The sequence below is a fragment of the Curcuma longa genome, chromosome 10 (genome assembly GCF_044706935.1).
Source record: "Curcuma longa cultivar G26 ecotype Majalengka, Jawa Barat chromosome 10, ITB_CL_G26_1.1, whole genome shotgun sequence".
NCBI lineage: Eukaryota > Viridiplantae > Streptophyta > Magnoliopsida > Zingiberales > Zingiberaceae > Curcuma > Curcuma longa.
Window position 1 is genome coordinate 8,258,278 of NC_133870.1, and position 19,878 is coordinate 8,278,155.

General features: G+C 40.1%; 3 protein-coding genes across 3 annotated transcripts; 1 reads left to right on the forward strand and 2 right to left on the reverse strand.

The window, feature by feature from the left end:
* Positions 1–450: 450 nt before the first annotated feature.
* Positions 451–5,522, reverse strand: LOC141835891 (26S proteasome regulatory subunit 4 homolog). Its single transcript, XM_074723282.1, has 7 exons — positions 5,043–5,522; positions 4,114–4,359; positions 2,509–2,678; positions 2,203–2,419; positions 1,951–2,091; positions 1,143–1,253; positions 451–713 (listed from the first exon to the last, which is right to left on the reverse strand). Exons 1-6 carry the CDS (start codon positions 5,520–5,522, stop codon positions 1,170–1,172), a joined length of 1,338 nt encoding a protein of 445 aa, XP_074579383.1. The 3' UTR covers positions 451–713; positions 1,143–1,169.
* Positions 5,523–9,696: 4,174 nt separating this feature from the next.
* LOC141835680 (uncharacterized) lies at positions 9,697–17,279 on the forward strand. Its single transcript, XM_074723048.1, is given in 17 exon segments — positions 9,697–9,779; positions 10,243–10,492; positions 10,647–10,735; positions 10,824–10,924; positions 11,036–11,158; positions 11,939–12,008; positions 12,162–12,248; positions 12,342–12,407; positions 12,539–12,571; positions 12,573–12,632; positions 12,713–12,769; positions 12,860–12,988; positions 13,066–13,156; positions 13,377–13,465; positions 14,800–14,993; positions 15,140–15,665; positions 15,745–17,279. Coding segments are annotated over 15 exon segments (1,464 nt in total). The 5' UTR covers positions 9,697–9,779; positions 10,243–10,260; the 3' UTR covers positions 15,183–15,665; positions 15,745–17,279.
* LOC141835592 (cocosin 1-like) lies at positions 15,180–17,221 on the reverse strand. Its single transcript, XM_074722981.1, is given in 6 exon segments — positions 15,180–15,681; positions 15,759–16,226; positions 16,287–16,555; positions 16,633–17,009; positions 17,011–17,077; positions 17,080–17,221. Coding segments are annotated over 6 exon segments (1,719 nt in total). The 3' UTR covers positions 15,180–15,285.
* Positions 17,280–19,878: the final 2,599 nt, after the last annotated feature.

A 19,878-nucleotide genomic window follows, 5' to 3' on the forward strand; every position in this document is an offset into this window, starting at 1 on the left:
TGATGAGATGTTTTACTATTTTGTTAGGAAGCTGGTGCATTTTTAAATATATTTTTCTTAAAAAACTTATACGATGATTTTGTTAATATATTTTTGGACCCCTCAATTAATTCTTTAGCTAGTTATCTCTACTATAATATTGATCTACAAGGTTTTACTAGGCTAAAATTATTTTTAGACCTTTAATATATTTTTTAAATATAAAATTTTTCCTCGTCTTTTTTCATTCAGATACAAGTACTGGCACGGCTATAAAGCTAGCTGTTCAATCATTTAAACAATACAACAACAGCAAAACAACAAAAGAGCTTACAATTAATGGCACAAATTAAAAATAGAAGAAAAAAAATAGTGGATTCATTCATCTATTTATTGCGGCAGATGCTTATTTATCATATAAAATCTATCCTTGAATTCCACTATATTATCTAAAAACAAGGAAAAATATCAACAGCTAGATTTATTGAATTGAGATAGCACCATGGCAAAAGCCAACAGCAGCAGTTATCGGCAGCACAGCTCAATTGATTCAGAAACAAAATTTCCAACATTCATAAGCTGTGCAAGCGTCAATGTTGATAACAAGCCAAGAAAACTGTCGAGCTCGGAGGTCCAATGAAAAGGCAGCTCCTCGCATGTATCGTGAATCGACAGACGATACTTCGATAGGGAATACTTTTCCTTTCAGAGCTTTGAAGCGCTCACAATTTCACCTGACGCCATAAGAAATCGAGTCAATGATAATAAATGCACATTGCTAATCGGGATTAAGAGACAACAAAAGCAACTAGCATGTTCACAGATACAGTTCAAATTAGGCATTCTAACGATGGAGTGGTAATGTAGCTTGCAAACTGTTTGTGAAACTATTATAGGACAAAATACCAGATCAATTTGCCTAACATTGCCATTTATACTATTTATCAGTAAATTTTGGTTTGAACCTTCATACTTGACAATCTGTTTATCAAGGCATTAGCATGAATGTTAACACTGTTTTAGAGAGTGGTCCATGTGGCTATAGATCACGCATGTATCATTTAGCTAATGTTTATTATTGTCATATGCTAATAGAGAGAGAGAAAAATGCTTACAGAGGAAATGACAGAATCATGACATCAAAATCAATAAATAAAGTTAACCTTCGAGTCAAAGATTGAAGATGAAAGTTATATGTAGAGTCCCTCAGGCACTCCTTCCTTCTTCTTGTACATAATTTTTTCTTTGGCCTTTTTAAAGTCTGCATGAGTTACCTGTACGAAGAAAAATGTGTTCAATTATATGCCATTTGAAACAAAGTCACGAGGAAATGCAAAAAAGAGAGAAAAAAAAAACTTGAGATTTTTGAAACAGACTAAAGTTCTCAATCCACTCAAGGTTTCAGAAGTGTTGGGATGAAGAAGATGTAGGACACGAAGAATAAGATTTGATCCCAAGGAGAAGCAAATTCAGTGGAACAAATTTCCACTCTTCTTAGATGGACTCAATGACTAAAGGACACAAATAAAGCACAAATTGGAATCAGCAGACTATCTAGTTACAGCACTGCAGTAATAGGTGTTATGAACAACAGAAGTAATCAACAGAATGGAGTAAATAGAGCTACTGCCCACGAGATAACAAACATTTACATAGATAAGTAACTAACAAAAAAATGGGCTTCCTATAATATTTCCAGCAGTTGAAATGTCACCAGCAATAGATCTTAGCTGTTCAGCATTCAGCAAGTATAGGTCCTTTAATGTGTCACAGTAATCAAAATAAGAATCCGTTGATAACTGAAATCTAATACAAAAAACATGCCATTGAGAAGACTTGGCATCCTTGAGAAGAGTATAATTAACAATTTATTCTATAGCCTTTTCCCTTTTCTTTGGGATGTATAGTGTGTGGATCCATAAGGGAAAGAAAGATACATTTAGCAATTTGACACAAAAAAGTGTTAGTTACCTTCATCCTACGCTCTCTCAAAGCAAGCAGGCCAGCTTCAGTACAGATTGCCTTGATATCAGCTCCAGAAAACTCATCCTTGGTCATGACAAACTCTTCTAGGTTGACATCATCAGCCAGCGTCATTCTGGATGTATGAATCTAACCAGAATATTTAAAGCAAGAGAAAGGATTTAGGCAGAATCTATTGAGGCTAATAAAATTACGATCTACTATATACAGTCCTGCATCTATTCATGAAAAATATCAAACCTGAAAAATCCGTCGTCTTGTCTTAATGTCAGGCAGAGGGAATTCAATCTTTCTGTCAATACGGCCAGGCCGAAGCAAGGCTGGATCAAGGCTTTCAATTTTGTTGGTTGCAAGAATAACTTTAACATTCCCCCTGGAATCGAAACCATCCAATTGATTCAGCAACTCCAACATGGTTCTCTGTATTTCACGTTCACCACCTGAATGAGTATCAAATCTGGAAAGAACCATGATATTTGCTTCAATAGGATTAGTCATCATTTACAACATGGAACAAGGTGAATATCATTTCTCATTGTTTAATACCTTTTGGTGCCAACTGCATCTATCTCATCGATAAATACAATTGAAGGAGAAAGTCCATCTGCCACTCTAAACAATTCTCTCACCAGCTTAGGTCCATCACCCAAGTATTTCTGGATCAATTCACTTCCAACAACACGCAAGAAGGTTGCAGAAGTTGAATTAGCTACAGCCTGATAATAGAAAACTAAGTAATCAGAGGAAAAAGTGTTGTACATACTAGTGCAGCAGTCAGCAATCTAGTGAACAAAATAATCAAGGAAAGAAGGAATAATCCCAAAACTACAAGGAGAAAGATAACTGTAATACTACCAAATGCAGTCAATGATCACTTAGCCAAACTGCGCTCATCTACATCAGTTATAAAAAAGCATGCATTGGTGTAAACACTGAGTAACTTAGTGAGGCAACTTCATTCTAAATTAAATGGCAATTTGTGCAATACTTTGTTGAGCTTGATATCTATCTAAAATAAAAATATTTTTTCTATATGCTTAACAACTTTAGAGATCTAATATGTGAGGTAACATCCTTTATCCTTGTTACTAAGAGATAATTGAGTGTCATATCTATATCACTTGTGACTTTGTTTCATAAAGATGGATGAACATGAAATTCTTGAAAGTGAGACTTGTTTGACCATCTTGTGACCTTGTTTGATATTGATGAAGATGGATGAAAATGAAATTCTTGAAAGTAAGACTTTGTTAAATATCATTGATACATTAAACAAGGAGATATTGATGAAGATATTATTAATAGGATAAAAGGTGAATGATTAAAATGGGCGGAAGCTTCTACTTGTGACCTTTAGGCTAGAAAGAAAATTATATAATATTGTGGTCCAAGCAGCCATTCTTTATAGATCAGCGTGCAGAAGTTTAGAAGGAAAAACACAGAATGCTAACACAAATGTGTTGGATTACTAGAAAAATAAAATAAAAAGTATTACTACCTAGGAGTAGGCTGATAGCTTAAATAAATGATAAAAATGAGAAAATCGATTGAGATACTATGGACATGTTTAAAGGCAATCAACGAGTTGAATCAATTAGAATTGAAGTTGTAAAGGATGGAAGAAATCAAAGATAGCTCTAATAAATATAATGAAAGGTGATTTAATTTATCTAAATATTACTGGTGTAGAATCCTACATGGAGTTCAATGGAAGGATAAGATTCAACCTCAAATAGCTAGGACTGACACAACCTGATTATTTTTGAAACCTTATACGTTAGATGGCATGCACATAGGTATACTTACACACTAATACTATAAAGTGCTCCACTTTTTACTAATTTCACACTTGTAGTTACAAACCTGACTTCTTAAAGCACAGCGCCTAAAACTGATAACCTAACCAATAATCACAAAACTCTGAAAAGTCACAGATATATGCTTATGAACATATGCATGGTAATAATTTTTTTGATTTCCAGATGAATGTTGTTTAAAGAAGTTTATATGACTCAAAATATAATCAAATTGACAAATATCCACAAAAAGAGCAAGAGGCAAAAAAAATGTAGAAAAGTTCATGTTATGAAAATTCATATGCTAACGTCACATTTATCAAAATCAACAATGGTGAAATAAAAATGCTCTCACCTTAGCAAGTAAAGTTTTACCAGTTCCAGGCTCACCGTATAATATTACTCCCTTGGGAGGCCTAATTCCAATATCCTCATATAACTCAGGATGAGTAAGTGGAAGTTCAACAGCTTCTTTAATTTCTTGGATTTGAGCATCTAAGCCACCAATATCAGCAAAAGACTCCAAAGGAGCCTTTTCAACTTTCATAACAGAAACCGTAGGATCCACTTCATCCTGAAGTATTCCAACAACAGATAGAACCTGCAAGGATATAAAACAAGAAGTCCAATGCAAAAATAAGACAAATAAAGAAGGATTAGAAATAATGCAAGCATGAAGATAACAGAAGGAAGGATTAGATACAGAAAAGCAGATGCTAAAACAAGAAAGGGCAGGAACACATTCTAGAATGGAGTCAAATATGTTGCTTGAGAATAGAAGGTAAAAATTCTAAAGCAAAATTTTTTCTTCTTTCAAAAATAGTGAGGCAGATGTGTTCTAACAGCTTTCTTCTGCCACATTCATGGGCAGACTACATTGCATATCGCTTCTGTCAAATAGATAAGTCTAAGATAGACAAATGCTTTGGAAGCTAGGAATAGGAAAAAGATAAGAGAAAAGCAGGCAAACAAGTGCCAACAAGCTACATGAAAGACCTCTATCTCTTGTATCATTTTCTCCAGCAAGCAGACAAATAAATCATTGGTATCCTCAAACAAAATATAGGGTTGAAGGTAACATCAGCAAAACGCATGAATGAAAAATATTTGGAAATGCGGACGACGATACCAGGAGCAAGTAGGAATATATAGAACCATAGATAACTACAACCAAGATTACATTCCGGGGAGCCATAAGGCTTCTCTGTTTCTGGTCGTTCAACGCCCATAGCAATTAGAGCCACACAAAACACATAACAAACAACAGGGGAAAAACTAATTCACCTTGTTGTGCATGAGGATTGAGCAGCCCGGTTCCAACTGATCTTTGTCGACAACCGACAGTATACCAACATAGTGCTCCGGACCTGTCGAGGAAGACACGATGGCATGGTTATCGTCCATGAGCTCCTCAAGGCTCCCGACGCTCATCGGCGAACCACGGAGGTCATCAACCTTGGATCGGTCCTCCTCATTCTTCTCCTCATGGGGGCGCAGGCGCTCCTGGTTAGCGACGAACTCCTCCTCCATGAGGAGGTAGTCCATAATGCGCTCCAGCTTGAGGAGGCGAAGGCGGCACTTGGAAAGCGGGGTGACGGCGGGGAGGCGGCCGGCAGCCTCGGGTCCCTTCATCTTGCGCTGCTTCCGTCCGACCCGTGACGGCGGAGCCGCCGGCTCGAACTTCTTCCCCTTTTTGTCGCCGTCCTGCTTGCGGTCGCCGGGGAGCCCCTGCCTCCCCATGCCGCCGGGAGTACCCTGCCCCATGGATCCTAGGGTTTCGAACCGGCGAAGAGAGCGAGGCCAAGAATGCCGGGGAATTGAGAGTCCCTGCTTCGTGCCTTCGAAGTAGAACGGCACGACGAAGCGGAGCAAGCCTCTTCGATCATACACACACAGGTGACTTGAAGAACACGAAGCTACAACGGCCGCTGTGCCGGGCCCACCACGGGCCCACAAATGCAACGCAGGCACAAGAGAATGCCTTTCTTGATCTTGAACATGACAGTTTAAAACTTCTCCTTTTTATTATTCACAATAATAAAAAAAATATTATAAATGAAATATTACAGATTCACTCACAAATTTTCCATGATTTATCTTTCCTTTGTTAATGCCTAATTTTACCTATTTATAATTCATAGACAACAATTACATTGGCATATTGCCCTGCTGTCTTAGCCTCATGCTACGTGTCAGCCTGCAATTGTGTGCTTTACTCTATCATTTTGTTACATTGGCACCTTGTGCATGACCTCATCATTTTGTGACTTTGACATCACACCAAAGGTTATTCTGCACGCCTTGTGTTTTGCCCCGTCATTCTACTATTTTGGTATCACATCAAATATTAGCCTACACTTTGTGCATGATCCCATGATCCTGTTGCTTTGGCACCATGCTAAATGTTAGTTTGCACTCCTTGTGCATGACCCAAGCCTAACACTGTGAAGTTAGACTAAATAACCCATGGGATGCACCCATCGCATGTCCTTGCTCACATTTTTCTACAAGTCTACTTGGCTAAATGCTTGAACTCAGCATGTTCAATCCTCGATCTGCTTGTCATAATCTAAGTCTATCTTCTACTCGACTTAGGCTTGGATAGCACCTCGTGTGCTACGGCAAATCTTATCATTACTTGGCATGCCTTGCGCACATGCTCAATAGGCTGGATCAAAGGGTTAGTGCAACTCATCCTTATGCCCAACCATGCAGTCAAGTTAGGAGGCTAACAAACCACCCCTAACAGAAAAATTCGACATCCTTATTGAATGCTTCTACATGTATGCCTCTTGCCCCAGCATAGTCCCAATGACCCTGCTAGAAGTGTCTATGGTAACCTCTACGGTTCCTTGAGAATCAACCTCACTAATGAATTCAACAAATTTAAAGAATCAACAAGAGAAACAACATAATTCTCTTTTGGGCAACTAATGTTCTCTTCTATTAAGAAAACATATAATTTCTCTCGCTTCATATAACTCTTTACCAAGTGAGGCCCATTACATAAGAAACAACCTTGATTTTTTCAAGTTGTTTTTCCTTGGGAGACAACATTATCATTCCTATCATTCTGTTGATTGCTACTTGTATCATTCTTTTAATTGTTGGGTTGCAAAGGTGCAAACATAGTCCCACATCTAAAACACATGGGAAAGATCATGGGTTTAAAAGGATGGAAAGTATCTCCATTGGACATGAGGCCTTTTGGGGAGAGCCCAAGAACAAAACCATGAGGGCTTAGGCCCAAAGTGGACAATATCATGCTATTGTGGAGATACAGACATCCTTGGGGACCCAACAATTGGTATCAGAGCGAGGCCGCTCTTCACCGGACTAACCGCCGGATGAGCCATGATCCGGATCTAACCATGTGGGTTGAACCTTAAAAACAAAGGAAGTAGGGGCTCCCGTGTTTGAATCAAGAGGACCAGACACCGGGCAGGAAGTCCTAGTAGGTCGGGTAGACCGAGGGGCATGAAGTCCTGGTTGCAGCTGGGCAGGAAGTCCTAGTAGGTCGGGTAGACCGAGGGGCATGATGTCCTGGTTGCAGCTGGGCAGGAAGTCCTAGTAGGTCGGGTAGACCGAGGGGCATGAAGTCCTGGTTGTGGCTGGGCAGAGAGTCCTAGTAGGTCAGGTAGACCGAGGGGCATGAAGTCCTGGTTGCGGCTGGGCAGGAAGTCCTAGTAGGTCAGGGTGGACCGAGGGGCAGGAAGTCCTGGTGGGTCGAAGATTCAGACATCAAAACGGAGGCTTTCCGTTTGAGGGGGGTCTGTGGTCCTTTGTTTGAGGGGGGGATTGTTGGGTTGCAAAGGTGCAAACATAGTCCCACATCTAAAACACATGGGAAAGATCATGGGTTTAAAAGGATGGAAAGTATCTCCATTGGCATGAGGCCTTTTGGGGAGAGCCCAAGAACAAAACCATGAGGGCTTAGGCCCAAAGTGGACAATATCATGCTATTGTGGAGATACAGACATCCTTGGGGACCCAACAGATATTTTACATTCTGTCTTCAAAGTTCAATCTGTGCTCAAGGCTGCAAACCATACAGAAAGTTATACAACTTATCCTCAAATATATTCTAAATATCCAACATCAACGAACTGAATTCTTTAACATATTCCCTCATAGAACCCTTTTGTTTGAGACGATTCAACCCATCTCGTGCAATCCATGAGGCATTACCTGGAAGAAACTGATCCTTCATTTCCTTTTCAATCGAAACCAAGTGTCAATTTGATCAGCATTGGCATCCTCCACCATGCGTGTTCTCTCCACCATAACTTTGCATCACCAACAAGGTACACGCTAGAAATTATCACTTTTTCAGTTTCAAGCATCTTAACCGCCGAAAAGTACTGTTCCATATCCCACAAGTAGTTTTCAAGTTCTTTGGCATTCCGTGTGCCTCCAAAGGATTTTGATTCTGGAATCTTATCACAGGACGATCAACTTCTCTTTTTGCATTAGAAACCACTGCTCTTAACATAATAACCATTTCAAAACACAAATCATCATTGTCTTTACGAAGCTCAGCAAATTCTTGCATCAGAGATCTTCGAATATGATCAATTGTAGCCTCCAAATTGACAATCTTTGTCATCAGATTGTAATCTGCATTTCCCTCAGGGACAAAATTAATTAAGGCTTCGAGAATTGCAATCCATTCTCTGATTTCGTGGTTGCCTTCAACCATCTAACCTTACTCTGAAATTAGTTGTCACAGGGCTGCCTTTGAAATTTTTCTACGCGGTCACTAAGTCTCACACTTGATTTAACCCACAAAATGCAACAAGTAGAATATATAGGAAACTTCACAACCTTTATTATTCACAACAACAATAAAGGATTACAAGTGGAACATTACAAATTCGCTCACAAATTCCTCATGATTTGGATTCCCTTTGCCAATATCCAACCTTGCCTATTTATAATGCATAGGCAGCGATTACATTGGCGATTACATGATAGTTTTGCCAACTACTTTTAGGGGTTACATGGTAGTTTTACCAATTATTTTTCTCACATGTACAGAACTGCTTGTCTATATCACCCTATCGCCTTAGCCTTATGTCAAGTGTTAGCCTACACACTTTGTGCTTTGTCCCATCATTTTGCTGCGTTGGCACCATATCTAATGTACGCCTATATGCCTTGTGCATGACTTGTCATTCTACTACTTTGACACCATGCAAAATGTTAGCCTACACATCTTGTGCATGACTCCATGATTTTATTGCTTTGGCACTATGTCAAACGTCAGCCTGCACTTGTGCATGGCTCAAGCTGACACTATGAACTTAATCTAAAACAACCCACTTGCTACTTCATTCGTCGTGTTGCATGAGATGTGTTCTATCGCATATCCTAGCTCGTATTTTTCTACAAGTCTGTTTGTCTAAATGCTCGAACTCAACATGTTCAATCCTTGATTTGCTTATCATAATCCAAGTCTACCTTTTGCTTGACTTGAGCTTAGACATCATCTTACGTGTTGTCACAAATCTTGTCATTGCTTGACATGCCTTACGCACACCCGGCCGTGCTATCAAGTTAGAGGGCTAATAGGCTTGATCAAATGAGCAACACCCAGCCGTGCTATCAAGTTAGGGTGCGGGCTAGCGGACACTTTTACAGAAGAAAAAGTTAGGAGGCTAACACCTTGTTACTTCATTGGTTGAAATCATAATGTCGCGTAATCTACACGAAACACTGGATCCTGTAAACACCCCGACCACAACATCAGGATGAAATTATGGCCGTACGATTAAACACGGTTAGTGCCCACGCATGATCGATACCGCATCCGCGTGATCAGACGTCCCTCCTCGTCGTACGATATCCTGTCCTAGAACAGACACGGTACGCGAGTACTCGCCAATCAAATGGAGAAGCTCGATTCGGGAAGCGGCGTCGAGTTCCAATCGCTAGTGAAGGACTATCCAGCCCTAATTCGGAAGTCCTCTATGTTAAGGAGCATGCCCCATTTAATCTGCACTGGAGTTTTCTTTCGTTAAGGTTAGCGATTTAATGCTGTTCGTTACTCTTGATTAGTTTAGACATTTGACTGCTAGCATTTTAATTGATGACGATTAATTTCTGCAATTATTTTCATATCGTGTGTCAAATTTCAGTGATATTGTTGCGTTCCCTATTTTATGGGAATTGCTTATTTGCTTTTAAAAATTTGGAATTTTTATACTCTCAGCATAAATCGATCCCTTCTGATTCATCCTGTGTTTGCTCGATTGCATAGGAGAACCCATAATCAGTCTTTTGGGGGTTTAAATGTTCTGAAATTGGGCGGATAAGTTCATGATTTAGGCCACTGAAGAGTTCGATTCTGCTTTTGCCTTCTGGTTTATTTCCTAGTGGCTTTGTTATTGTTTTCTTTTCCTTGTTATTGTTTCTTTGGAAAATCTGGTTTTTTCTTTGCTTTATTTTAATGTTCTAACTCATATTTTACTTGGTCTTTCTGTAGCTGAACTATTTTAGGTCAATGAGGAGTTCAGCTCGGTCTCTTCGACAAATCCGATATCTTTACTGTTTTTACCGAAGAGATATTTCATCAAACGAAGCAGGGAAAATTGATAAAGCTTCTATTTTTGTTAACCCTAGTGCCTGTCATCCAAATGGGACCATTTATGGTAGAGAAGTCAATAACGACCTGACTTACAGTATGCAGTTCTCCAGGGCTTTATGCTCTACCCCAGAAAAGTTCTCTATCAGAGGTTTACTTTTACCGTCATTGTTTATTACTGTGCAGAAGAGCCTTATTGTTTTTACTCAGCATTTATAGTTGTATACAAATTAATGCTATATGAATATACAAAGTATGGATTTTGTTTATATTTTTTATTTTGATATACTGTCTACTTGAAATAGATTTTTCTAATGTTGGAGGAGTTGGTCCTTTGTTGGAGTATGAAAAGAGAATTGCCATGGGAGAGCTTGTTGGTGGAGACAGCTTCCAGGTTTGGGTCATTGCTCTCTTGTAGCAATGGTGCCTCTGGGTTCACAGTATCATTGGGTGATCTGAGATCTCTTTGATTGTGACCACAGATAGAATCACTTCGAGCACTACAAAGGCTTTATGAAGAGCTCGTGGAGCATGAAGATGATTGCCAATTGGATAGGTATATGTCATCAAAAAAAGCTGGGAGGTAAGTGAAATGCACAATCCATTAATGGGACATCTCGTTGAGCTTCTACTCCAATATATATTTATATATTGTTTAATTGTTTTTTAATGTGTGAGTATGATTATTGTGCAGGAGTAGGTGGCTGTGGTCTCGTCTTATGCCTCGGTCTAATTATTCACCAATCAAAGGACTGTACCTTTATGGAGGAGTAGGCACTGGAAAGACAATGCTTATGGATTTGTTCTACAATCAGCTGTTTGTCTTCTCTAAGTTCTTTGTTGTTATAATTCGGAGAATTCATTTCTTGTAACAATCTTTTTTAGTATATAACCTATCAGTTGATTATAGGATTCTACTTGTATGAGATGAAGATTACATTTTCAACCTTTACCTACTCACTATGTTGTGTGCCTAGTACGGTTCTGTGTGTATATATATATATATTATCGTTGCCATTTTTTTTAGTAGGTTGATTTTCAATCCACTTAGGAGGAACTACTATGTAGAGTGATTTACCATTTGAGAAGCTAGCATTTGTTTAAGTTATTATTTTTAAACCCTTGCCATTATTATTATTATTATTTTTGAAAAGTCAAAAGAGTGAACAGCTGTTCACTCGGTGAGGATTTTATTAGGAACTGATACAGTCGCAGCACATTCTAAAATTAGAATGGAGTCATCAACAGCAAGTTTTGCTGCTATTCTAATCTAAACCTCCAAGACCATGCAAAACAGGGCCAGAATCTAGCAAATAACAGCATATTTACACCTTCAGACATTGGCCAATCCTTTTCCTTAAGTGCCATCCTTGGCAAACATTTTACCCATTAATCTCCTTATAAATGTCCAATGGTGTGTTGGTGCTCTTATCATCCAAATGCTAGTTGCCATTGAGGTTTTCTTTCACTGCACAAAGTATTTTATTTATTTTGGGTAGCAAATGAAAAATTGTTTGCTTTTCAAACCCTTTTGTCTTTTGCTTAGGCTGTCCACTTTCTTTCACTTCTGTATCTAATTCCATCTTTATTTGTATAGGCCATCAAATTGGAGGAAGAAAAGGATGCACTTTCATGATTTTATGTTGAGTGTGCATAGAAGGCTGCAGGTGAAGTTGGGTTGATATTTATCATCGATATATTTTTATTAGGTTAATGATCATTCTAAATTTTTGTTTACTTGAACTAGTCCAATTGTATTGTTGTATGCTCATTTTGACTTGATATATGTACACATTCTGTCTTCAAAAATATAACTGTAGATGCACAAAGGTGTAGCAGATCCACTTGAAGTTGTTGCTGGTGAGATATCAGATGAGTCCATTCTGTTATGTCTTGATGAATTCATGGTATGCTTTGATTTTCAGATTAGTTGTTATTCTTTCTACTTTTGGGATTATTGTATTTGACACTTAAATAACTGTCTAAAAAAATGTTTGTAGGTAACTGATGTAGCAGATGCGTTGATACTAAACCGGCTTTTCCAACATCTTTTCAGCAATGCCATGGTCTGTGTTATTTGTTGCTTTTTGTACTTCAATTTTTTTTATATATAAAGCAGATTATTATGTGTGATTTATTCTTTGGAGACTTTGTTCACCTTTTTATTCCTTTACTGGTGCTGCACATTCTTCTTCAGGTTCTTGTCTCTTCTTCAAATCGTGCTCCTGACCAGCTTATATGAAGGTGGTCTGCAAAGGGACCTATTTTTACCTTTTATTGATATCTTGAAGGTAATGAATGGTTTACTTGAACCTGTAGCATATCTTAGTATATATTAGCTTCTAACATATCTTGTGTCACTTTGAGAAAGGAAAGATGTGTAATTCGTGAAATTAGCTCATCAACCGACTACCGGAAGCTGGGTTCTGTAAGTTTTCTGCTTTATTCATCAATAAATCCATTCATACTTTCACAATTTCACACCATTCCCTTAAATGATAAATTGCACTTCGTAAAGGTAGAGAAGGGCTACTATTTCATTGAGAAGAAACCCACTGGGCTTCTTAAAGAGATGTTTAATCAGTTAATGGGGCCTGAGAAACCTTGTCCTCAAGTTGTTGAAGTTGTCATGGGTCGAAAATTGCAGGTCCTATTTCAATTAATTGGATTCTTCAAAATTCATACCTTGTTGGAAATAAGGCCAACATTTCTGTTCTCATTTAGATCCCACTTGGAGCTAATGGATATGCGTATTTCACTTTTGAGGATCTCTGTGACAGACCTTTGGGGGCAGCAGATTACCTTGGATTGTTTAGTAAGTTATTTCTACTCTTCTGCATCAACTACATCCAATATGTATTTCTACACCATTCCATGTCAAATGAGAGCGCAAGGAATTCTTCTTTCATATCTTTTGGATCGAAGTAATGATTTTGATCTTTCTATCAAATGAAAGTTATCCAATAAATTCCTTATGAAAAGCTGTACATGTTTTCCTATATCTTGTTTTTATGGTTTCCACTATTTTTATGCAGAGCAATTTCATACACTTGCACTCGAAGGAGTTCCCAAGTTTGGGATCCACAGCAGAACTGCTGCATATAGGTTTGTCACATTGGTTGATGTGCGTCCCAAACTTCCCTGAATTCTTGTCATCGAAAATTATATAGTTATAGACAGTGTGTTCTGAAGAATAGTTATTTAGCTTGTATCTTTTGATGCCTTATTCATTCTGCCTTAATTAGAGCTATCTTAAAAAATAATTTCAATCATACAAAGCATGGATGAGGTAGATGATCAATTGTACAAGAATATAAATATGCATTTACATTGCAATTAAGTTAGTCAGTAGTGCTAATTTCAGCAGGTTTGTAATAAATTTGCAATTAAGTTCAAGGCTAAATATTTTTTTAGTTCATTAATTTGAATAATATAGCCAACACCAAATATTTGGAAATGATGGTATTTTGTTACCGATGTTTTTTAAAGAACAGAAGCAAGCAATTTCATGTATATCATGTTTCTTGTGTAAGGTTGGTTGGTTACTATCTGATGTTCCTTATGATAATGCATGATTTTTTTATAAGGGTTCAGTTCTTGCATTAAGTTAGGTTTTAAAGTTTTTCATCCTTCTTTTTCGCCGTGTTGGCCATTATATAAACTATTAAGTTGTTTAAATATTACATTTTGCATATCTCTGTTAGATTTCCTCTTAGTTTTTGCACACCTTTCCACTTGATGTATCTCTAAATGAGATTTGATGAGTAGCATGCTGGAGAGAACTACTGAGACAGGGAGATGGCAAGCAGCACTTCTTTTCGCCCCGTCTATTTTTTTGCCCAACTTAATTTCTGCAAATAACTAGAGCAGTATCTAATTTAGCGTTGACAAAGCAATGATATGTTACCAGTACTGGGACTTCTAGTCTGTATACTCATGGTAACATTGCAAATATATGGTGTTAATTAGCTATTCAAATTTCAGTCAAAATGTTTATCGCTATATCCGTTCTAGCCTTGCTAGGTACTTCGTTATTGATAGACTCTTAGCAAGATAACACTCAGCATATTGACTTATTGTTCTGATCTATTTCATTCAAATTCCAGACAAAAGCCTTAAAATTGACCACCTGTCTTAAACCTTGATGTTGGTGCTGGAAATTGATTATATGATGAACATTATGTTTGAATGCATTTTGTTTGAGGTCACAAGAAGTCTTATTCTTAATGTTTCTTGTTGCCGATGAACAATTTCTATGATGAAAACACTTTTCAGAAGATAACTCATTGAATATGCCGAACATTGCTTTTATGTTTAACAGCTCTCATAGTTGACATGCATAACCTTGGAATCTTCGTCTGTGTATGTTTAAGAAATTAATATCTGTCAAGTTTTCTTGAGCAATTAGACAAGATTCTGAAAATTCTGAAAATTTACCCTGCATCCATTTTGTAACAGGTAATGTATGAGAATAAAGCTGTATTACTATGCACTGCAGAGGCATCACCTGTGGAGTTATTTGAAAAAATTGTGACAGTCACTGATGCCCAGAAAATCTCTCCTCGATCTTCTTCACGATCACAGAGATCTGATGATATCGATCTCTGCGTTGATAATGAGCTAGGATTCACCAAAGAGCGCACCATAAGCAGGTATGACTGAGAAATTCATTGAATGTATATATTGTGTTATGTGATTGAAGAACTTCATTGGGACCTCGAGAACCTGTGTAGCTTCATCCTTCAGACTTCTCTCTACTGATTCAAACTTACGATTCTAGTGTTATTGCTTCTGTCAGATTAACAGAGATGAATAGCAAGGAGTATTTGGAACAACACTAAGCTGAACAAGGTTTCAATTTATTTAGTAGCACACAGTAGTACAACTGATCGATCGATCTTCTTGACTACATGCTTTATTACTCAGGGCTAAGAGCTGTTACTGTCACTGGGAAGCAACTGCTTCCCTAGTGAATCTTGGTGCAAAAAGGCCAATCTCGTCGCCCCTGTTGAACTTCAACCTCATCGCCTCTTCTCTAGAGACGCGGTAGGAGTTCATCAGCACCTCCACAGGCATGCCGCGGAGAGCTGATGTCTTCCCCACGACATGGCTGACCATGGCGTTGTCGTTTGTCTTGAAGGCCACCCACTCGAAGCTCTCACTCTGTGCCTTGTTCATTGCCATATAGTGCTGTGGAATCACAATCAACTGGCCCTGCCGAAGCTCGCCGTCGAAGACGGTTCTACCGCGAGGTCCGACCACCTGCATCCGACAGCTTCCGCGCACGACGTACTGGATGCTGTGCGCGTTCATGTTCCAATGAGGTGCAGTTAAAGCATCCTGCAACATCGTATGATTTCTGTTGAGAAATAGTTTGATAACTAACATGCTTTGAGTTTGTAGTGATGTCTACGCACCCGACGAAGAACTCCTCGCTCGGCGCTCATCTGGATGAATCTGAGAATGGGAAGCTTTTGGCTGTTGAGGGTGGCCATCGTTCCGGCTCGAGGGTTGTAGGAGTCAGCGAGTGTGGTGACTGCCATGTTTTGCCTAGCTTTCATGGTGCAGAAGGTCTCCTCTAGTCCATTACCTTCGCAGCGTTGGCTTTCTTGTCTCTCCTCGCTGCTTTCCTGCTGCTGCGTTTGCTCTTCTCTGGTTCGGGATGGATGCAGCAGCTGCAGTCCCTTCTCCACTCGGACGATTTCTCCCCTGTTGTCATCGAGATTCTGAATCCTCTTGACCATCTCCACGTCGACGCCTAAAGCCTGTGCGAGCAGCTCGCGGTCGAAGCCCATAAGGAGATTCTTCCCCATCCTCTGCTGCTCTCTCTGTTCTGGCTCGAAGGGCTGCTGGGCTTGTCGTTCTTTTCCGGCCAGTAGGAACTCCTGCACCGAGCAAGAGGATTATTTCAACAACTAAGTTTGTAGCTAAGCGAGCAGACTAACTCTGTGTGTGCGATCTAGCTGGTTGGCGTTGCTGCCGACGTCGGTGACGGTGACTGCTACGACGGGGACTTCGCCGTAATTATAACACCAATGAGCTACTCCGGCGGGCATGGCGATGACATCTCCCTCACGGAAATGGTGGATCCTTTGGTGCTCGTCCCTGAACCTCTGGCTTTGGCTCGTCTCCTCTCCCATTTGTTGCTCCGTCTGTCGGAACGATTGGTACGTCTCAGGGCAACCAGGCATCACCATTCCCATCATGCCCTTTCCTGCATATTGTTCGATTAATCTTCAATACATATAATCAATGCGGGTGCAGTGATCAACAGGCAGGTGATCGACGAACCTTGGAGAATGTAGACGAGGCTGGGGGCGCTAGAGAAGGACGGCAGAAGCAGGCCTCTCGGCATGATGGTCCGCCGGTGCGCAGTCACGGCGGCGCACTGTAACTGCTCATTGTTTTGGTCGAAGTACTCAGTGAAGCCGGCCTCGGAGGGAACGCGCCGGGTGGGCTCGAGGGCAGTGAGCCTCTCGACTTGGCACTGACTCCGGTAGCCAAGGCGGCGCATGCTGCTCAACGGCTGGCCCATGGACTGCCGGTCGAAGTCAAGCTGAGCCTGACAGCCATAAGACAGGAAGAGCACGAAGAGTGCAACGAGGAAGATGGTGGATCTCGCCATGACTGCGTTGCTCTCAGTGGAAGTGACTAGTTAGAGTGCGAGGAAGGTATTTATAGGACCATGAGTTCGGAGGCCTGTGCAAGGTTTGGTGAGTGGTTGCAAGGCTTATCGAAAGGCCAAGAAGCGTTGTGTGGTTTGGTAAGAAGGAGACACGGCGATCTGTTGAGAACACGAAGAACAGCCAGCAGCGAAGAACACGTGAGGATACTTTTCTTTTTCTTTTATTTTTTTTTTATTTTCACTGTGCAAATTCATTTCCAAAAAATTGTAAAAGTTTTAATAAATACGAAAAATTAGAGTCAAATTTTAGTGAAATATGAACTTCTATTATTTTTATTTTATTTTTTGAATTCCTAAGAAAGAAATTTGATATCATGCGCGACTTATCCTGTGTAACCCGTGCGCGACACCTCCGATCCACTGTCGCTGTCGCCGTTGTTGCTGTCCCATCCGGCCACCGCCGACCGCCATCTCGGGTGCGATTGACGCGTCGCTTGTCGGCGTTCCGTCTGGCGGCGGATTTCGATCGTGATTTGGTCGGAATCTGACGAATTTGATCGGAAATGTGGTCGGCAGTGGCGCACGCCAGATTTCGACCAAATCGCGTTGGTCCTTCCTCGGTCGGTCTTTGTCCACGATTTGGCCAGAATCCGACCACGATTTGGCCGGCAGTGTCGGGCGTCGGATTCCGACTAAATCGCGATCGGAATCCGGCGCCCGATACTGTCGGCCGCGTTTCCGACCGCGATTTGCCGGCAGTGTCGAGCGTCGGATTCCGATCAAATCGCGGCCGGAATCCGATGCTCGATATTGTCGGTTGCGTTTCCGATCAAATTTGTCGGATTCCGGCCACTATCCGATCAGAATCCGTCGCCAGATGGAGCGCCAGCGAGCGGCGCGTCGATCGCGCACGAGGCGGTGGTGGCGGTGGAACGGCGCGACTAGGGCGGCAGCAGCGGCGGTGGATTAGAGGTGTCACGCACGGGTCCCACAGGATAAGTCGCGCAGTATATCAGTCTCTCCTAAGAAATTCACGGTATTATAAAAGTTTTAGGTGTTACATCATTTATATCGGCCGTTACATGGCAGCGACATTTACATGCCGATACATACCGGAACAGTAACGGCCGTTTCAAAAGAGCTGATACACGCTCTTAGGCGACGAGCGCAAAACTGAAACGAGAAGAGGATTTCTCTTCGGCGACGAGCGCAGAACAGAAGCGAATCCATTTGGGGTGCAAGAGAAAGCATAGAAGGGATTTTTAGGTATTCTCTCACTCGATCCGTGTGCTTTCCTTTCGTGCGGATTTTTGTGCTTTGTGGATGCTCGCATCCAGTAAATCCGTAGATCTTAGCAGTTCCATCACAAGAATAGTGGCTTCTAATTTTTGGTTTGGAAAGTTATAAGAGGAAATCAAGAAGCTGAAAGTCAATCTGATTCTGTTTTACTGCGATTTCTCTTGGTTTCTACTTAATCTTCTATTCACGTTTCGATTGCAATGACTAATGTGTGTGTTTGCAAGTTGGTGCACATGGAGGTCTTCTGTCTGAAACTTCCCCTTTGGCGATTTTATGCATTTTGTTGAGTTTACAGTCGGTCGACGGGATTAGGTTCGTAATGGACAAGACAGAATGCTTCTCTCATTCAGTTCTATATGAATGGTCTATGTGTCAAATGTTGTGATCAAATCTGATACTCCATGGCACTACAGTGATTATGGTGTTGCTCTTGTGGTAGATTTCAGCTAATCAATTAATACCATGGCTTTCTACAGTGATAGAGGTGTTTACTGATAACTGCGACTACTTTACTGAAGCTTTTTTGATCCTCGAGTCTACAATGCTTGATTGAATATGCTAATTACCAGAGCTTTATTTAGACTCAAAGAAATTATATGTGAATCCGTGAGATAGGTTTTGTGAACTACGTTAGCAGATAAATGAGAAACACCACTGTTTAATAGGTGAAGGCTCTAAATAAAATCAAAGCACCTCACTTGGTTAAAACTTGTAAATTGATTTGTTGATCAAATTTCATCATAGACCTGGATTACATTGTTGTAGGCTAGTATTGTTATTGTGTATGATGTCAATTTTTCCTTGAGCTTAGAAATAAGAACAAGTAATTCAGTTCCTTAGCGTGGTGTTTGATATTTTCTTTGTGAAGGTGCATTTATTTTTCCCCCATGGTACATAAACCATCTCCATTAACTTTCTACTTCAAGATGATGACAAATCATTTGTAAGCTCTTAGAGATTTAGCTCGGTTTAAATATTAACTATTACTCGCTGCTGCAGTATTGATATGAACTCGAAAAGGTCAAGAAGCTTTTGTTGATATACATATGTATGTTTCATACATATTCCTTAAAATGCTTCAACTGGTCCAGTAATTTGTCTGTATATATACGAGTAAAATTACCAGTAAGTAAAATTACCAACTGGTTCAGTTGTGCTTCCCTATTCAAACATGCATAAAGAGTGCTGTTCATGCTAGCATACTCTCTAACCTCGAACTACTTCAAAACAATTTCAAGGTTAAAGGGCCTTATGGGGTTCAAGTTCATGAGTCTCATGATAAGGCCGGTGATAATTTTGAATTTCAAGTTCGACGGAGTGGTCTTCATCAATTTTGATGTACATGTTAGCCATTTCACGCACGATGATCAACATGCAAAAGAAGGTTAGCCTCCATTTTATTCTCTCTATCTGTTTCTGTCTGTGAATCGCGATGTATTGATGATATTTTCTCAACGTTTGGCAGAGCATTTGACCCCTTTGTACAACAAATTGCAGAGTTAGATGAAGCTCTTTACAACATACAGTTTGCGCAATACTTGCGCTGTTGGATGTCGGTCGTTGGCCCCGCTCGATCTCCGTCAGATGCATGCATCTCATAGAACAACATACAG

Excerpts from the sequence above, each read along its gene's own strand:
- LOC141835891 (XM_074723282.1), bottom strand. The coding sequence starts at position 5,522 with ATGGGGCAGGGTACTCCCGGCGGCATGGGGAGGCAGGGGCTCCCCGGC. Across the intron at positions 4,360-5,042 it reads CAATCCTCATGCACAACAAG|GTTCTATCTGTTGTTGGAAT; the intron begins GTGAATTAGTTT and ends ATATCCTTGCAG. Across the intron at positions 2,092-2,202 it reads CAAGACGACGGATTTTTCAG|ATTCATACATCCAGAATGAC; the intron begins GTTTGATATTTT and ends TATTCTGGTTAG.